This window comes from Coccidioides posadasii, chromosome 2, assembly GCF_018416015.2.
Source record: "Coccidioides posadasii str. Silveira chromosome 2, complete sequence".
Classification (NCBI taxonomy): Eukaryota; Fungi; Ascomycota; class Eurotiomycetes; order Onygenales; family Onygenaceae; genus Coccidioides; species Coccidioides posadasii.
Window position 1 is genome coordinate 4,264,754 of NC_089408.1, and position 18,218 is coordinate 4,282,971.

Consider the following 18,218-nt stretch of genomic DNA (forward strand, 5'->3'; position numbering starts at 1 on the left):
ACCAAAGGAGTCATCCCAGAAGGCCAGAATGGAGATATGCCTGCAAGTAAAGCAACCTTGGGTAACTCATCATAAAATGGTAGAATATGCTATGTGAAGATATTAAACGGTTTTTTTGGTGTCTGCGACGCACACGAATACCAGCAATGATCATCAGGGCTTTTCTCATGTCTTTCGTACCAGGTACACTGTTTTAGAGTTGAAGTGCAGAAAGGTTCTATCAGATGTTGTAGTGTCAATGGCACTTAGCGATCAAATTAGAATATCCTTCTTTGGTCCCTGGATAACCTGCACAGGTTAAGAGTCTGACTATCTTATGCAGTTGTCAGTTAGAACGTCACAGGGTGAAAGTAGACAATGACTGTCAGGGCCAATATAAATAATAACATTATTATTATTAGCTTCTAATCTACTCAGTAACTATGTAATTAATAATATTGTACCTTTTTTTATCCCGCTTTTCTTAATTTTTTTTCTTTTTTCTTTTCCTTTTTTTTCTTTCTTCTTCTTTTTTTTTTTTTTTTTTTTTTTTTTTTGGGCCCAATGTTTCTTTTCCCATATCTTCAATGACTTACATGATTATGATTAATTAGAGCCATCTATTTCCAACAATCCAGCAATCCAGCAATCCAGCAATATCCCATTACTTACCTTATACATTTCCCTTCACTCTGGAAGCTGTGCACGAAGATAAATGAGTGAGTTGTGCGCTTCAGTTTGTTATGTCTGGGAGGGTATACCCTGAAAAGTTGCCAAGGACAGGCCCCATAGAAGTCGTCTTGAAGGGGATTCAATATTGCCAACTCTCCAAGGAAGTAGTTAGTGACACCACTCCCGACTTATAAGCCTTTCAATCTTCACTTGGCTCGTCCACGGGTGTAAAAGAAGTTCCTCGGCACTGCTTCGATCGCCTGGCCTCCAGCACAGCATTCTCCTGATGAAGTCTAAAAACATGGCTTTTTCGTTCCCTTGAACACGAGAAAGAAGGCCTTCCCAAGGAACACTCTCGGGTATCAGTTCGGGAGATAGAAAGTTGCCTTACCAACCCATTAGCTGGGTAGTTAAGTGGAGAATAGTTTGAACATTACCTTTATCATCAAAATATCGATGGGTATCTGACCCCCGAGCAAGAAGATCGTTTGGTGGATGCCCGAGGAAGCCGATGAGACGAGCAAGATGCTTCCTAGCTGAAGCTGCGTTCATGCTAGAGATTGAATCGAATGGGTTCTTTCCTTCAAGCAAGTCCCAAATCTAGCGCGATAGCTTAGCGTCATCTCCAGAGTTTGGCAGGAAATTCACTCATACCATGACGCCGAGATTCCAGATATCGGCACCATAACTCCATCCCGCCCCAATGATTACCTCTGGAGCGCGGTATGGAAGGGATTGTATTAGATGCTCATACCGAAAGCAGTCATTTCCAGCCACCGAAGCTCCAAAGTCAGTGATCACTACTCTTACCAGGTCGTTGAGATCGCCGGCCTGGCGCGAAGTATATATTGTCCGATCTTCGAGTTTCTTCTGAGGCCGTGGTGTTTTCCGTTCGGCCCGCGCGACAGCTTGAGGTTTCCACCTCCCCAGAGTTAACCTTATGCTTTCCGGCTTCAGATCTTGGATATCTATTAGCGCCGGGAAATTGACACGGAACAATCTTCTGAACTGATAAGGTACCTGTGTGGATGAAGAGGCACTCGGCGTGAAGGAACTCAAGGCCTCTGAGTATCATTCTGGTGACAGCCTTCAGGAGATTCAAAGGAATCCTCCCTTCTAAGCGCTGCTTTAAATCTTCGAGAGACTCTCCCAAGGGATCAGAGATGGTACAGAAATGGACTCCATGCGGCCCATTCAGGTTGAAATAGTCTTGTAGTATGTGGGCGTACTGGTGTCCCGTAATCCCGGCCGGCTTGCTATTGACGAGGCGTGATTTGGTCCCTTCGAGAAGCTGGGAGACTTGGAATTCCCTTTCAGCAGCACTCTTGACATCGTCAGGGTTCGCATTTACTTTGACGGCAACGTAGCGTGCCGAGCGCCAACGCCATCTATTCCGTCAGTGATAGCCCTTGAGCAAGGATGGAACGGAACACACTGGTGAAGGTCTTTCGCCAACCAAATAGTTGAGTTGGATGAAAAACCAAGTTTTGCAACGACTTGGTATCTCTCATTGAAGATCTCTCCGAGACGCACGGGGTAGAAGTGATTTGGGCTGTAGGAAGAGCTGCATTCCTCCTCAACAGGAAGACGTTCCGGCAGAGCTTCGGCGATAACCGTGCTCATCCGGGAAGGTTTGGCCCGGAGATGCCGCTCGAGGGAAAGTTTCAAATGCATTAAATGGCTCATTGTCACCAAATTAATCAAATCAAATTCTAGATGATATGACTATAATGAATAGCACGTCAATGGACAGGGAGAGAAGAGAAAAGCATGTGTGTTTTCCGCTGCAGTCGTCTACTCGTAAGATGCGACGGAGCGCACGGCGGCTGGCTGCCCGCGCTCTTGCTGCAAGACACCCGGTCGCGGCTCCCCAGCATTAGAGAAACCAGGCACGGTAGTAACCGCAATGGCTGGTCAACGCCTGCTATGCGTGGCATCTGTGCAGTCCAAATCGATATCGCAGCTTCCCACCGTCCGAGACATCGTATGCTGCCTTCTTCCCCCCCCTCTTCCGAGGCTGATCATGCTTCCGGAGTGATCCCTGGGATTCTTGCGGGCGAGCCAGGACACTTGGAACTTTCAAGGGCCTAAGTGTGGACGAGAAGGGCCAGGCCATAAAAGCAAAGGGAGCACATGCAATCCAACCACAGAGAAAGAGCGGCTGGCGGCAATCCAATAGAAGGCAGAACGATACTGTGGATGTGGCGGACCACGCTTAACTATATGCTCATGATGTAGTTAAGGCTTGAGGGTAAAATCCCGAACTTGACATCTCTCTGATGAAACCTGAGAGACGAAGGCATTTCGGAAGAGAGGGTAAAAGAGGACAAGGTACAAAACAGGTATCAATGTGTCGCTCCGTCAACCCAACCAACCCGATATCGACGAAAGAGTGTGGCCGGATTCGGTAGATCCATCACCTTTGGCTCACACTACTTCTCTATGACGGATTACCCGATCAACATGCTCTCTCGCAGGCCATACAGAGATGAAGGATAACAGCAATTGCCCCGATGAATGTCAAGCAGCTTTGGGGATGGTAGATCAACGGCGCGATTTGCGGTCAGAAGGTAAATAGCAGCCCTGTGGAAGACACCTCAGGCCGTCCTCGGGCCGACTATAATCCGAGGAACCTTACAGGGCTATCCATAATCGCAAAACAAAAAGCCTAGCGAAGCGACGGGGAGAACAACGCGCCCGCCAATCCGTCCAATACGCTGGAAATCCCACCGAGAAAAAAGCGGGACCTGTCACAATGCCCCTCGATACCTCTACAACCTACCGTCTCACCCGACTCCGTCTCGATGGCCGAAGATGGAACGAGCTCCGGCTTGTCCAAGCTCAAATCTCCACGAACCCAGCTAGCTCCGGTTCTTCATATCTCGCAATGGGGAACACCGTCGTGGTATGCAATGTCCACGGTCCCGCCGAGGGAAAGCGATCTGAAACTGCAGGTGGAGGGGGAGGAGCTGTGGTCTCAGTGGTTGTAAACATAGCCGGGTTCGCGGGTGTTGACAGGAAGAAGAAAAGCATGATGGCTGGCGGTGGAGGAGGAGGTGGTGGTGGAGGCGATAGGTAATTCTATTTTAAGCCATTTTTCCCGCCAATTGAGACCCGGCTTGGACCTTTTTGTCTTTGTTACAATGAATTCTGACTCCTACAACTTAGACAAGCTACGACTGAACTCTCGTCCGCTCTGCGCGACGCTTTCCAACCACACCTGCATACTCACATATACCCTCACAGCACGATATCACTTCATGTCTCCGTGCTCTCTTCTGACGGCTCCATATTTGCTGCTTGCATAAACGCCTGTACCCTTGCCCTGGTGGACGCCGGCATCCCCATGCCAGGCCTCCTCTGCGCGTGCACAGTAGGCATGAGTGGCCGTGCCTCTACTCCCGCCGCTGAACTCGCCCAGTCGCGAGTAGGCGGAATAAACGAAAGCTTGGATCCGCTGCTCGATCTATCTCGCCCCGAAGAACTAGAATTGCCGCACATGACGGTCGCAAACACGAATCCAGTTGCGGGTGCTTCAGAAGAGGGCGAAGAGGAGGAGCAGATGCTTTCTATCGTGCGGATGGAGTCTGGCGTCCATATATCGTATTTGGAGACCATGTTTGCGGTGGGAATTGACGGGTGTAAGCAGGTGAGAGAGATATTAAATGGGGTGTTGAAGAGCGCAGGCAGGAGGGTTCTTGAGGGAGAAACAGGCTATCAGGCCGGTATGGATATGGAGCCGTGAAGAGTAGGGTGAGATTCGTGAGGGAGCAACGTAATTACGATCGATCCACGCCCCTTGATGTGATACAGACGCTGTCGAGTGGGGTGGGAGAGAAGAAAAAGATCTTTTTGTTGCCCAATGGGATATGAAGGCGCCGGGACCATTTGCCCTTCTTGACAAGCCTAGGGAAAACTCCTTCCCCGCTTCAGGCGATCCCCACAGCTTCCGCCACTTTTTGAACGATAGTCGGATAACTGCCCATTTCCGTGTCCCCTACTTGGTGCTACCCGAGTGGGGGGCGACTGGCATCACTGTTGCTATTGACAGGTGCAGAAATATCGGCCCATCGTGGCATATAGCCCTGAATATTTTATGGCTTATGGCTCATCGGGTTGTTTTCTTGTCGATGATCGCATGCGATAGAGGAACGAGTGGGGAATTTTATTTCCAACCAGCGCGGAATTGGGAGGGGATTCACAAGGTATTCGACCGTCCCAAGGGTCAGAAGTCACCCATCACAGGCCTAGTCGATATCAAGCTGTGGTGCCACCTGCCCAGCATGGTGAGGGAACCATATAGCACATAGATAATGCTATAGAAATCTAAACATCAAATCCAGTTAATGTTCCCATCGTCTCACTATGCTCATGATGCGCAGTTGAGCGAGCATCTCGCCCTAGATTTCATCATTTGAGGCCTCACATTATCAACTTTCCTATCGGAGGTGGTGGTACCATTATGTACTCAATGTGAGCTATCAAGAAAAGATCAGTGCCATGTCTCTCATTTGGCTCAAGGTTTGCTTTAAGAGTGGCATCAAGCAAATATTTGTGACTACGTGTATGGCAGCATCCTTGCTGGTGTCGAATCTTGCGACCATGACAAGAAATCTGGACCAAAAAAAGACTTCTGGAAGAGAGGTTGTTCCATTGCACCATTACACTCATTAGATTCCAAAGAGCAAATAATACACCATAACTTATAGCATATCATTGACTAGACTACCAGTTATGAGAGAAGGTTTTCCACCTGAGTGCCCGTTCAGAAGTCGAGGACAATTTAAATCAGCTCAACAACTAGAAAGAGCTCCCGGTATCAACGGCAAGAGAAGGCGGTAAAGCACAGCTGAGAAAGGTTTGGAAAAGGCGGGAAGCCACAGCGGATGGCATACGTATTAATTGAAAAGTAGTCTTAGTTTTTGGTCGTTATTTAAAACAGCCGCCCCATATGTATCCCGTTTCGTCCGTTACATCCTATCCTTTTCAAGATTTGGGGGCCAAATGGCAGATTTAGAGCTGACCGCAGTCGACGATGGTTGGCTTGGTCTTGGTGGTGATGGCGCCGGAGCTGCTGCCAGTCTTCTCGATGTTCATGACAGCCTGCAGGGACTCAGGGTTGGCAACTTCACCGAAGACGACGTGCTTGCCGTCAAGCCAGCTAGTCTTCTCGGTGGTGATGAAGAATTGAGAGCCGTTGCTAGCCGTAGTGGTAAGATGTCAGCGACGACTATCCAAACGTACATCAACGAAGTCTCTCGTCTACCAGGGATGTAGCTTACGTGTTGGGGCCGGCATTAGCCATGGACAGGATACCAGGGCCGGTGTGGGTGCGCTTGAAGTTCTCATCGGCGAACTTGTCACCGTAGATGGACTTGCCACCAGTGCCCTGGAAACAGATGTCTTGGTCAGTTGCAATTTCCGAATCGGCGTGGTTTAGCGATTGGAGAATCTCACATTGCCGCGAGTGAAGTCACCACCCTGAAGCATGAACTTGGGGATGATTCTGTGGAAAGAAGAACCCTTGTATCCGAAGCCCTTCTCGCCGGTGCAGAGAGCACGGAAGTTCTCTGCAGTCTTTGGGACATCCTCATCGAAGAGGTTGAAGACGATCCGCTCAGTCTTCTCTGGAGTGAGGAAAAACAGCAGTATTAGTAAGTTGAAGGGAATGTGAGACCAATTGATGCTGGGAGGGGGGATGTGAACAGCGATTCTGCCCTTAGCGGTCGCTGGAGTGCCATAAAGACAATTCACGAGGCGATATATCAAAAATATGGATAGGACCTCTCAATTACAAAAAACGGGAAAAGGAAAGGGAAAAAAAAAAAAAAAAGGAGCAGCGTGAAAGGGAGGATGAACAACTTACTAGCTCCCGAGTGATCGGTGTATTCGACGTCGAAGAAAGTCTTGATCGTCATGGCTGCGGAGGAAGCGTGAAACTGTCGAGAGAATTGGGAGTTTTTCTTGGTGGAGAGATTGATGGAAGGACGAGCAATGGGTCGAAGAGAGGAAGAAGAATAACGAGGAAGAGAGCGGGAGAGAGCAGCACTTGTAGACGAAGTGACCAGAGGCGGGGTAGCAGAGAGCAAGGTGGGGCAGCGCGCAAGGAGGGGCATTTTTTCCTTGTTGCGGTTTGTTTTCCGTCACGTATCGTTCGGCGGTTGTCGGCGCAGATTAGATAATCGACCCTTGCTTTCCGGGTTACGAATTGCGCTAGGCCTAAGCGGGTTTGGCGTCTACGGCAACCGAGTTAGCTCAGACACGACGCCTGCTGGGAGTGAAGTTGAGGGAGATTGAGGATCAAGAGCTGCATGCTTCTTCCAGTGGATGTTCCGGGGGCAGCAGTGCACAAAAGCTCATATGCGGCGGCTTTACCCGCACTTCTGGCACCTCTGGCACTCAATTGACTGCACTTTTGGGGCCTTTGGAGCTCCATTTGAAGCTCCGTTCGTGAAAAGCAGAGCGTAGCCAGATGGCTTGTATCAACGACTTCTCGTAGCATTGATAGCAATTGGATCGTGTGCGGTACCAATAACAAGAGAAATAGCTGTTACGTACCTTAAGATAATTGTGGATTTTTTCCAAGGATAACGAGCAATCAATGTAGCTTATGTACAGCACCAGAGGCCAGTTCAGATGAAACGCGCCGAAAAATACCTGTTGTGCAGAAAATCCCTCGGAAGATATATACTCCGAAACGCACTGATTATGTAATAAAACGTTGCTTGGACTTTAACATAAGCAACTAAACATACGCGAAGCCTTGCCCGGTGATTGAAAATGGACACTGCTGGCATAAATACACATTTAGTCCGATCGAACACAAGATATCAAATACACTTAAAAGCCCGGTGACACAGAGTGTCCGGTAACCAACGAACTCGAAATTCTAAAGAGAAAAAGCGAAGCTGGAAACGACAATGAAAGGAGAATGAAAAATAGGGCCATTGACCCTGGGTAGTATAGCATAATGGGCTGAAACAAATACTTTAAGGGGAATAGCGCCCAGAAGTAGAATCTAGGGAATAAGACAACAGTGTTGATGAGGTGCAACAGAACGCTGAAGAGATATCATAGCCCAAATAATAACAGACGGCTCAGATCATGAAATTGTCCGAAGCAGGCATAAAATGAAGACAGAAGGTCGAAAAAAGTAATCGAGAGAGCCCAGCCAGAACATAAGAAATACTTAAAGTAAAAAGAAACCCCGGGGGCATAGGGACTCTCAAAATGGAATAGAGAGAAAAGAAATCGCAAGGCTGCATAGCAAAGTTGAAGAAAGGTTCGATAAACTCCCCATTACCACCACTTATATTCATCGAAAGTCATCGTCATCCTGACTTTCCATCTCCAACTGGTCCACCCGCTGCACGAGCTCCTTTGTTTCGCGTGCAATCTGGAATGCAATCGGAGGCAACTTGGCCGTCACCTCACGGATCTGCTCTGGGCTGCTAGCCTGGTCACCCGCCTCTATCAGCTTGTCGCAACAACTCGAAAGCAGCCCGATCACCGGCCCCGCACGCTCCCGCAGAGAACGATTGGCATTAGGCTGGGCAATTGCGTCCTCGGTACAAGAAACGACGTTCTTGACCACGTTGGAGATGGATGTGATGTGGGTTCTGACAACGGAAATATCGTCTTCCGCGCGAATACTAGCCACCAGGGCCTGGATCGATTGAATAAGGCCCTCTGTTTGGTCCTCAAGGTATACCCTAAGCTCTCCCAGCTCTCGATCAGAGCCTCGCTGGACTCCGAAGCCGGATTTTGTCCCAGAACCACCGAAGCTCTGGCCGCTTGCTCGCGTGAGTTTTGCGCTTGCGATGCGGGAATATGTTTGGCTTCGTGAGCGTAATGAAGGTGAACTTATCGCGCTATAAACGGACTCATTCCCGCTGAATCTGGCCTGGCTGGGCGCCGTGCTGAAGTAGCCTGGCGACTGCATGGGGGCCAGGTTATCCAATTCATCTTCCTCTCCCAACTCATCCTCAGGAGTTGGTCGGACCTTAACATTGCGAATGAGATCGACCACAGCGGCGGTGAGATGCGAGGCCGCCGCATCAAGAAGAGAGACGGGGGATATGCCGTTTGAATTGGCAAAGTTCTTCGAAGCAGTTATTAGATTATTCGCCGTAGCAGACACTCTATTTTTGGCTCTGATACGGGGTTGGCCGTAATCATCTCCTTTCTCATTTGCCAATTCGATATCCCGGATCATAAGCCGCACGGCGACGACGACCGCTTTCATCTGCTCCAGAACCAATGGCGGTTCATTTGACCGTGCAATCCGTAATAATTCGTCAATGGCCATTTGGAATTTCGTAATATGCACATCTTTGACCAGGCCGTCAGGCTGCGTTAGTTCGTGCCCTTTTGTGAAAACCGTGGCATCCTGAATGTGGCCGGGTAATCCAAGAGAGGAAGACCGCAAATGACGCTGTTTGGTCTTCATTTTCGCGTATCGGTTCTTCCACTGCTTCACTTCGTCCTCTAATCGGTGAACCTCTCGTGTCAGATTTTCCTCGCGTTCCCAGTTGGCATCGCTTGCCAGAGCCCTCATTTCTTCTAATGAGCTTAATGCCTGCTGTCTCACTTGGTCTGTGATTTCCTGCTGCTGCTGAAATTCTGATTTGAGGGCCTGATGCTCTTTGTCCAGCTGCTCAAACTTCGCTTTCCATTCACCACCGTCTGACTCTGCAACTGCAGCGGCCGTGGCGGCTGCCGCAGCAGCAGCAGCAGCAGCATCTGCTTCTTGTCGGGTTTTCTGCTGCTGTTCTTGCTCCAGGCGCATCTGCTCAAGATGTTCCTGCATTTCCCTTTCCATCGTTTCCTGCTCTCGTCGCGCGTTTTCAAGTTCATTCCGAAGAGACTCGTTCAAATTCTGGGCATCCGACAATTTATTCGTAAGCTCATTTTCGAGATCTTGCCACTGCTTTTTCTCAGACTCCAACACCTGCGGGTAGTGAGTTAGTCGAAAGATTCCACGCCAAAAAAAAAAAAAAAAAAAAAAAAAAAAAAAAAAAAAAAAAGGAGGGGGAGAAATAGAGTACATTTAAGCTGTCTCCTTCACTCTTGCGAAGAACGTCAATTTCCTCCTCTTTTCCTTTTAATAACGATTCCAACTCTTCCACTTTGGATTGTAACGCCGACACTTGCGCTTCAGCATCCTGGAGCCTTTTGGTATCAAGTTCGGAAAGCCCAAGGGTTGCAGCGGTTCCTCTTCTGCTATCCAGGACTCTATCCAACGCAAAAGCATCACTCCGTCTGTTATCGTCATCGTCATCGAAGGCAGCGCTCTCATCGTCCTCAACAAGCGTACTCTTGTTCGGCACGATCGTATTGCTCTGGAAAGATTTTTGGTAGGGCGCGTTTTCCGGTATCGTCTCTCCATTGATCCCCAATCCTGCTCCTGCACTCAGTGATCCCTGTCTGGGAGGAAATCGACCGCCCGGTGGACCAGGCGGATACCCTCTACCTCCGGGACCGGGCGGCGGTCCTCGTGGCGCAGACCGCGGCCTACCCGGTCCGTTAGGCTCGGGGCCAGGGCCGTAACGACCCCGAAGGCTAGGCGCGGGACTCCCGTGACGACTCATATCGTGGCCTACAAGGTGCGGGTACCTCCGTTCATAATCACAAAGCACATCCATGGCAAGTTCCCTGAACCTTTGTGTGTGCAGCAAGGCGAGCCTCTCACGAGCCTGGTTCCGCTTCGCGTGAACTTCTGGGCGAGGGAGTAGATGCGGCGGGAGGTCTACACGCGGTGCGCCAGGACGATTAGCAGCTGCAGCGGCCAGACGGCGTTGAAGTTCGTCGTAAACATCCGTACTCATATCGAGAAACTGGATCGGCGACAGGCGTTTTAATTTATCACGTGCGCGGGCGGCTTTTATCTCGTTCATGTCGTATTCCTTGGATCCCTGTAGGAATCTCTTCAAGAGAGCGTAATGTTGCGATAGGATCTCCTCCATCCGGCGATGTCTCCGGCTATTTGGGTCCGACAGCGTTCCGTCGCTGGCTCTCGATCTTGGCGCCGACACGATCGAGCTCGGAGGGGAAGGGTTCTGGGGCGCGCCATTGCTGCGGAGGGGCGGCGCGAGACCGTTGGTATCAGGAGGATTCGATCCAAGGGCGTTGTACAAAAAGCCACCTGACGCTGGAGGCGTGGGCAGGTTGCCATGGTTCGCGAGGTTAGGCGAAAGAGACGGTTCCGACTTGCCGCTGGACTGATACTGATTGATCCCAGACCATTCGCTTCCATCCATAGAAATTGTAGACATCGTTTATATTCCGAAGCGTCGGCCGTGACAACGGGAGGTTAGGGAGGATCTCGAAAGGGCGGCTGAACGGGCGAACCGTCATTCAAGCGTTGTCGATTTGGGCGATCACGGGGGGAGACAAAACGCGATTTGGGAACCAAGGGTGCGACGAGTCTAGATTCGAAGTTTATCGTACACGTATATGTATGTAGAATGTATGTACTGCCAGATGTAGATGTTAGACCCCCTCTAGAACTGCAAACCCTCGCATTCTTTTAACACATTGCCAGCTCGTTGGCGGATGGGCGCATCAAAAGAAAGACCTTGGTAAGTGAAGGGCAAGTTAAAAAAAGAGCGGATCGGGGGTCTGTCCAACAGAGACGCAGGAAGGGTTGTCGTGCAAGTCTCCGCCGTGAGTTTCTCTCTCTCTCCCCGTCTGTCTGTCTGTCTGTCTGTCTAGCTCTCTACAGGCTCTTCTTGATCAACAACTTCGGGTTGCTCCGTTCGGATCCAACGATGTCTCTCGGAAACCCGGGAAAATAAAGATAAATGACAATAAGATACAAGAAAGCAACGAGATCAACGAATGAACGTAGGACAAGAAAAATTATCTGCCAGATCCAGTAAAAAGAGCGAGAGAGGGAAAAGAAAGGTAGAAAATCATTAAGGACCGCAAAGAAGAAAAAAAAGGGAAAAAAGGGACCAACAAAAAAAAAAAACAAAAACAAAAAAGAAAAAAAAGGAAGAAAGGAAGAAAGAAAAGGAAGAGTGTGAAAGTAAAATAATACCCCGTAGCTAGTTAACTAGTTCAACCCAGCGGCAATTAGGAGCGGCCGGCCCTTGAGGTCTGGCTGGCTGGTTGGCTGGTTGCTGCTGATGATGCTGATGATGCTGCTGCTGCTGGCGGTGCTGCGGGCGAGTTTGTCGAGCATTTAACTAACCAACAAATAACAAAAAAACAGCCTTTTTGTCTCCTTTTCGACCCCGGACTACACGCCCCGCGATCCAATCAGCGTCCCGCCCTGGGTTTACATAAATGCGACGCGGCAGCACATCGCGGTCGGCTCTGGAGAATTATTTTTGTTGGGCGGGGGGGGAAATAAATGAGGATAATGAGGATCCAGAAGGGATTATCTTGTTGAAAATGACTTCACTTGGGTGATGGGATGGGAGTGGCAGGGTTGATGGCTTTTATGGACAAGGATTCACAGTTTGCATTCTGTTGCCGTGACTCTGACTCCATCTGCCTGGGTGGACGAAATGCGCATTAAATTGACCAAACGTCCAACTCTCTCTCTCTCTCACACACTCACACACACACACACACACACAAAACTCATAACTAGAATAAGCCAATCCTTCTCGGGGTTACAGCCCATTTCAGGAATATGCAGTGCTTTGGAAGACAAGAGGCTCTCTCTCGCGCACACATGTTTAATTGGACTGACCGTTTCATTTGTTTATCATCATTAGACATGGATATATCTCCTCCATGTATTTGTCTCATCCTAAAATCTGACACTGTTCTCAATGCTAAACATTACATCTGCCTCTTTTTTCCATCTTATATACACTTGCTCATGGTAGCAGAAACCAGTATATCTTATATTATAAAACCTCTAAAGGGGTATGTGGGAGCACAACCGAATATCGCACCACGCATCAAACCCCAAAACAAGAAACTCCGGGAGATAGAGAAAAACAACTAGAAAAGGAAAAGAAAGAAAAAAAAAGGAAAAAGGCATAATATCCTCGTCATCATTTTTTATCCGTCAACGTCGTAGCCACGGCGGCCGAAACGGGGGTCATCGACCGTGTCGGTGGAGGAGCTGCCCGGTTGTGAGCCATGTGTGCCCTGACCAGGTGTCCTGCGGCAAGGGCGCTGCAGAGACTGAGCTCTCCGGCAAGCACAGCGGCACCCACGATGCGTGCGAGACGACGAGCGTTGTCACCAGGGGTAGTTGGGTGAGAGCCACGCACACCCAGGAGTTCGAGCATCGCGGATTGTGCTTCGAGGATGGTACCGCCTCCGATCGTGCCGACTTCGATGGACGGCATGGAAACGCTGATGTGAAGATTACCGTTCACGCTGGAAATGAGAGTGACAGGTCAGCATGGGTCCTTTTGCTTTATTAATACGTAAAACAGCAGTCAAACTTACTTCTTCATAATAGTGATACAATTGCTACTCTCCACATTCTGAGCCGGGTCTTGACCGGTGGCGAGGAACAATGCCGTGACGATGTTGGAAGCATGAGCGTTGAACCCACCAACGCTGCCAGCCATGGCGCTTCCGATCAAGTTCTTGCTGATATTAAGCTCGACCAAGGCATCGACGTTGCTCTTTAAGACGCTCTTCACAACGTCTCCTGGGATGACGGCTTCTGCGACAACAGACTTGCCTCGACCATCGATCCAGTTGACAGCCGCGGGCTTCTTATCCGTGCAGAAATTTCCGGACACGGAGATGGTGGCCATATCCTCGAACCCAGCTTCCGTGGCCATGACATGAAGGGCCTTCTCAACACCCTTCGAGATCATGTTCATACCCATGGCATCGCCGGTTGTCGTCTTGAATCGGATATACAGGTAAGTTCCAGCAAGAGCAGTCTTCATAGACTGGAGTCTTGCAAAGCGACTCGTTGAATTGAATGCATTCTTCATGACGGTTTGTCCTTCCTCTGAGTCAAGCCAGACTTTGGCAGCGCCCGCACGAGCAAGACTTGGGAAGCCCACGCACGGTCCTCTGGTCATACCGTCACCGGTGATAACAGTAACTGCACCGCCTCCGGCATTGATGGCCTTGCATCCGCGGCTCGTACTAGCTATAAGGACACCCTCTGTTGTTGCCATAGGAATGAAGAAGCTCTGGCCATCAATGGTCAAGGGTCCTGCAACTCCTAGCGGGAGAGGGAGATAACCAATGACGTTTTCGCAGCAAGCACCGTGGACAAGGGAGTAATTGTAATGCTGGTAAGGAACCTTGGAATATTCAAGAGATCCGGTCGTGGCTGAGGTACTCGCGTTTCTTGACACAACCGCTCTTCGAATCTTAACAGCTCTTGTGAACGCATCTGTACGGCTCATGCCTTCACACTCCATAGTCTTTTCAAGAGCATATCCGGGAATCTTGCCTCGAATTGACAAGTCAATAAGCTCTTCATCATCCAAAAGGTAAGCAAGCTTGTCTTTCAGCATTTGTTCGCATTCTTCACGGGTCCTGACCGAGCCATCTGCCTTCACAACTGGTTGCCTGACCACAACTGGCTTGGGGAGAGGTTCAGGTTGTTGTTTCTCGGGTACTTTCTCTGTTTCAGGCTCTTTTATGCTCCAGCGTGCGGCGTTGAAGAGATAGCCATTCAAAACCAAGCTCAAGGTCAGCGCGGCAATGATCCATTTGCTGATTATGGGGTCGTCCAAGCTCTTTAGGAGACTCTCGATAACCCTACCACCAACGACGTCTGTATACTCAATATCGAACACGCTAGTATCGGGCTCTGCATAGTGAACAGATGGGTACTCGAGCTTATACTTGATGGGCGGCAGAACCGTAACTACCGTCTCTAACCCCTGGCTCTTTGCGTTCACATAGATCGCATCGAGGCCATTTTCAGCGACTTTGAATGGGTCGATCGGTGCCGGTGCTAGGACGTTGGACAACTTTGCCAATGCTGGCATAATCTGGCCATCCTGTCGGCTGCGGAAGGGAATGGTGCATAGATTGAGGACATTGACCAACACAAAGCCTCCAACCATGAGGAACTTAAACTTGGGGACACTACTCGCCCTGACCTTTTTGCCGAAAATACCACTGGAGCTCACGTTTGAGCCTTGGCCGTTCTCTCCTCCATTCACCCTTGGCCAATCGTTGCTCGAAGCGACATTTTCTGCAACGCGACGAGTAATTCCATCTTCTTCAAGGGCTTTTCGAAGTGCCACATGGCGTTTAATCCGGTTAATCTCAAGCTTGATGCAAAGGATTGTAGTGTAAAATGTGAACAGCAACGCGCAGTCAAAAAATAAAATCCAGGCAGCGAGAAAGCAGAACTGTCGAAGGCCTCCTTGGACGCCAGAAGCAGCACCGATCACCAAAATACCGATCTCTATGCAATAATCTCTAACGATCTCAAAGCCTTTGTTCTTAACGGCATGTTGGATAGCGTCTTGGATGGATCGGACAGGAGGAGCCTTTCGAGCATCACTCCCTTGACCCGCAGCGCTTTGGCTGGAGCCTCCCAAAGATGCCGAAAGTACAGCTTTGGTGAGGATAATCGGCTTCTCAAATCCAATTGTAACAACAAGGAATGGCAGCCCCTCAGAAAGCAGCACCATATTGATCGGAACACCGAGCTTGGTAGTGACGAGTAAGCCGAACAGGAAAGCGAACCCGCCAGAAATGAGTACCGTGGCAGCAAGCCAGGATTTGGATCCAAGTCGTCTCATAGACAGAAACAAAGACACAAAAGTAAGATGCATGGAGAGGTATCCCAGAACCATGATAAGTATATCAATCGTTTCCGCATGCTAGCCGGGTCAGTGGCGGGTTATCTCTAGCCTTGGATTACTAGCATAAGACATACCTTTAATAGGTCAATAAAGGACGTCCAGGCTTCGGTCAGCCAAATTCGCAAAGCGGCACGCGAGCCAGACACTGGGCTGCGAGCGGCCTTCATTATCCATCTCTTTTGCTCCGTTCCATCTTTCAGACCGGATGAGTCAGGGATCTCTCGTACAGCTTGAAGGAAGGGAGATATTTCATCGTAAGGGACCGCGAAAGCAAGAGAAGAATCCTGCGAGATTGGAGCCAGGAGACTAGGGGTATGTGGAACCGAGCGGGCCGAGGAATTGGGAGGGAGCGGCACATTCTCCGCCAGCGGAGCTATCTGAGGCGAACGGGCCGAAGAGTCAGGGAAAACGAAAGTGGTTAAGGCTAGATGTCGTGCAGCCTAATGATAACCCCAAAGCGTTAGAACTTGCTAGAAGAGCAGCGTTTGCGTGGGGATATGGGATGGGACGTACGTCACTGTCTCCCAGCTTGAACGTATCGTCGACTTGCCATCTCCAGCCCGTCTGCTGGCCAAGTCGTAGGTTTCTTCCACCCGCAAGAAGCGTATCGACATCGAGGTAGCCGGGACTATAATTTGCTTGCTTCACAGAATCAAATAATGTACCATCCAGCAAACCCACGTATGTAGTACTCGCGAGCAGAGCAATGACGACGATCGTATGGATAGGATGAAAGCAAGCTCGACGCGAAACCACCTGCAGCAGCTTCGTCACATGGCGATTCATCCATCCAGCATCCGCAGAATCGGCAGAGGTGACCTCGCGAAAACGACGAGGGAGCAGGGAGGAGCCTCTCATGACGGGCTCCTTGTTGAAACGCTTCGCTTTTCCCCGCCCGGATATCTAGGGAAATTTGAAAATAGGAAATTCGGAGTATAAGCGACTAGAAAAGATGCTAGCGTATGATGTTAGTTCAGACTTCGACGAGATGCGGTCTCAATCAGAAACAGTCTTTTTCTTTTCTTTTATTGTTTATTTATAAAAAAAAAAAAACATAAATAAATAAATAAATAAAAATAAAATATAATAATAATAATAAAAAAGGAATATTTCGTATCACGAAGTACGGCACGAATGAAAGGAGCCATTGAGAAGGTAAATCCTTGGTATGGATGACTTACCTCTAGCTAAAAACGAAGGACACGGCTGGACGATTGCGATTGACCACATTCAAAACATGAATCGGAAGCTCTAAGCTGGGAGGACCGTGGCTAGGAAGGCTTTGTTAAGGTAACAAAAGCGGACGAGGGTGGATGAGTGGCGAGGGCGTTATTTGGAGCTCTGCGAATCCGGATCTAGGACAGAGACATGGCGAGGAGACAGGCGGAGGGAAAACAGACGGGAAGGCGGAGGGGAGGAGGAGGAGGAGGAGGAGGCCAGACTCTGGGGAGTCAGGTTTATTATCTGAGGGCGGAGAATTAATATCTCGGTGATCTCAGCGCAGCTTTCGCGAAGTTTGTGCCCCCTTTCACCCAGCGAATCCGCAGCCCAGCCTGTGATTAGCTAAGCGGGGGCCCGTTTTGTTGGGACAAGAATTACCGCTAAAACAACGCCTCTTCACACCACAGATGGGGATCCCCGTTCGTACCCGGTACATACATTCATACATGCCTCAAGCAGGCGGCAGTTAAATAATGGCTGGCTGACTCCCAGAACGACGCAAATATCTCAGTCTTGTGATCCAAGCAACTCCTGCTCCAGTGCTGTTAAGAATACATAATTATTGAATCGCAGCTCTCACAGACTGCTTCAGCTTCCGCGTCGCGCTTCTGCAAAACGAAAACGCCGAGACGCTGGGGGTATCAAGTTACATACTAACCCAGGACTTTGGTAACCACATTGCATAATTTACGTACCGTCACTTGAAACAAATCTCGATCGTCACGAAGATCTTTTAAATGTGTTGACGAGGATGTTATGTCTATTATGTGAAAAGGAAAATTCACCACGGGGCCTCTCATTCGAGGCAACGTCTATCCCCCCGACGAATTCGTGGGTTGATCTTTTGGGCCATTACTCCGTACTGATAACTGCTTTTCCTCCAGTTTTAATCTGGGCCTAATCGTTGGTTGCAACCAGAGCCCCCCGGAGATTGCCAACAACGCATTCACAAAGGTTTGAATTAGCCTCATACTGGCGTCCAAGCCAATCAGTTGTACGTGCAGGTTCGTACTGAGTTCGGGGCTGAGGTTTGTTATGCAATAGTCTATTCTCATCTGTTGAAATGGTCTATATGTGGCGACCTACGGTGCACGTCGAGTAGCTTGAGAGACGACCAAGATTTCGGGAGTCCATACCTTGGAGAAAGCGACATGACAAGCCACCATAACCTTGGTCTCTCCGAATCTACGATCTTATTTGGCATCCATTCCATCCAAATAGTTATGATTCCTTCAAAACTAGTCAGCAGAGGCACGCAGTGTACAGCATACAGCGATGCGCGAGGGACATCCGGAGTCCGAAATCGACTGGGGGGCAGGTGAGGGGGAGCAAGAACTAACACAAACATACTGTTGCAACAAATGTGGACGAGAGTACGGAGTATTCTGTGGAAAATAAAAAAAGTTTCAGTCGAGAAAGTACCTGGTACATCATCAGATCATCAAGCTTTCACCGGTGTAGAGCTTGATTCCGCTGTTCCGAAAACAGAACCTTGATTTTGAGACAAGCGAGCCTTTGGTTCTTCTCCCGCTTGCAGTTACATTGAGGATTTCAGGAACAATACTAACACGCTGTCATTCAAGGCAT

The 18,218-nt window shown here is 49.4% G+C and overlaps 5 protein-coding genes across 5 annotated transcripts; 1 reads left to right on the plus strand and 4 right to left on the minus strand.

Annotated features, from left to right (window-relative positions):
* Positions 1–1,038: 1,038 nt before the first annotated feature.
* Positions 1,039–2,337, minus strand: D8B26_003830 (uncharacterized protein; the record flags this gene model as incomplete). The annotated part of the gene is made up of 4 exons (XM_066124279.1): positions 1,039–1,251; positions 1,306–1,610; positions 1,672–2,039; positions 2,087–2,337. 4 exons carry the CDS (start codon positions 2,335–2,337, stop codon positions 1,039–1,041), a joined length of 1,137 nt encoding a protein of 378 aa, XP_065980359.1.
* A 994-nt stretch (positions 2,338–3,331) lies between these two features.
* SKI6 (Exosome non-catalytic core component) lies at positions 3,332–4,958 on the plus strand. Its single transcript, XM_003071699.2, has 2 exons — positions 3,332–3,726; positions 3,820–4,958. The coding sequence occupies exons 1-2, from the start codon at positions 3,407–3,409 to the stop codon at positions 4,394–4,396; spliced, it is 897 nt and encodes a 298-aa protein (XP_003071745.1). The 5' UTR covers positions 3,332–3,406; the 3' UTR covers positions 4,397–4,958.
* A 321-nt stretch (positions 4,959–5,279) lies between these two features.
* On the minus strand, positions 5,280–7,283 carry CSR1 (phosphatidylinositol transfer protein csr1). The gene is made up of 5 exons (XM_003071698.2): positions 7,210–7,283; positions 6,518–6,887; positions 6,109–6,278; positions 5,934–6,040; positions 5,280–5,851 (listed from the first exon to the last, which is right to left on the minus strand). Exons 2-5 carry the CDS (start codon positions 6,765–6,767, stop codon positions 5,665–5,667), a joined length of 714 nt encoding a protein of 237 aa, XP_003071744.1. The 5' UTR covers positions 6,768–6,887; positions 7,210–7,283; the 3' UTR covers positions 5,280–5,664.
* A 323-nt stretch (positions 7,284–7,606) lies between these two features.
* Positions 7,607–10,925, minus strand: SPA2 (component of the polarisome; the record flags this gene model as incomplete). Its single annotated transcript, XM_003071697.2, has 2 exons — positions 7,607–9,601; positions 9,699–10,925. 2 exons carry the CDS (start codon positions 10,923–10,925, stop codon positions 7,967–7,969), a joined length of 2,862 nt encoding a protein of 953 aa, XP_003071743.2. The 3' UTR covers positions 7,607–7,966.
* Positions 10,926–12,344: 1,419 nt separating this feature from the next.
* Positions 12,345–16,598, minus strand: HMG1 (3-hydroxy-3-methylglutaryl-coenzyme A (HMG-CoA) reductase isozyme). The gene is made up of 5 exons (XM_003071696.2): positions 16,592–16,598; positions 15,924–16,365; positions 15,485–15,850; positions 13,066–15,428; positions 12,345–12,993 (listed from the first exon to the last, which is right to left on the minus strand). The coding sequence occupies exons 2-5, from the start codon at positions 16,266–16,268 to the stop codon at positions 12,663–12,665; spliced, it is 3,405 nt and encodes a 1,134-aa protein (XP_003071742.1). The 5' UTR covers positions 16,269–16,365; positions 16,592–16,598; the 3' UTR covers positions 12,345–12,662.
* Positions 16,599–18,218: the final 1,620 nt, after the last annotated feature.

What these genes read in the sequence shown, in the direction of transcription:
- SKI6 (XM_003071699.2), top strand. Translation starts at nt 3,407, where the DNA reads ATGCCCCTCGATACCTCTACAACCTACCGTCTCACCCGACTCCGTCTC. An exon ending in GGTGGTGGTGGAGGCGATAG is followed by an intron (nt 3,727 to 3,819) that starts GTAATTCTATTT and finishes CCTACAACTTAG; the next exon opens with ACAAGCTACGACTGAACTCT.
- CSR1 (XM_003071698.2), bottom strand. Translation starts at nt 6,767, where the DNA reads ATGCCCCTCCTTGCGCGCTGCCCCACCTTGCTCTCTGCTACCCCGCCT. An exon ending in CACCGATCACTCGGGAGCTA is followed by an intron (nt 6,279 to 6,517) that starts GTAAGTTGTTCA and finishes TCCTCACTCCAG; the next exon opens with AGAAGACTGAGCGGATCGTC. An exon ending in GCTAATGCCGGCCCCAACAC is followed by an intron (nt 5,852 to 5,933) that starts GTAAGCTACATC and finishes CACTACGGCTAG; the next exon opens with CAACGGCTCTCAATTCTTCA.
- HMG1 (XM_003071696.2), bottom strand. Translation starts at nt 16,268, where the DNA reads ATGAGAGGCTCCTCCCTGCTCCCTCGTCGTTTTCGCGAGGTCACCTCT. An exon ending in TCAAGCTGGGAGACAGTGAC is followed by an intron (nt 15,851 to 15,923) that starts GTACGTCCCATC and finishes GGTTATCATTAG; the next exon opens with GCTGCACGACATCTAGCCTT. An exon ending in CCTTTATTGACCTATTAAAG is followed by an intron (nt 15,429 to 15,484) that starts GTATGTCTTATG and finishes TGACCCGGCTAG; the next exon opens with CATGCGGAAACGATTGATAT.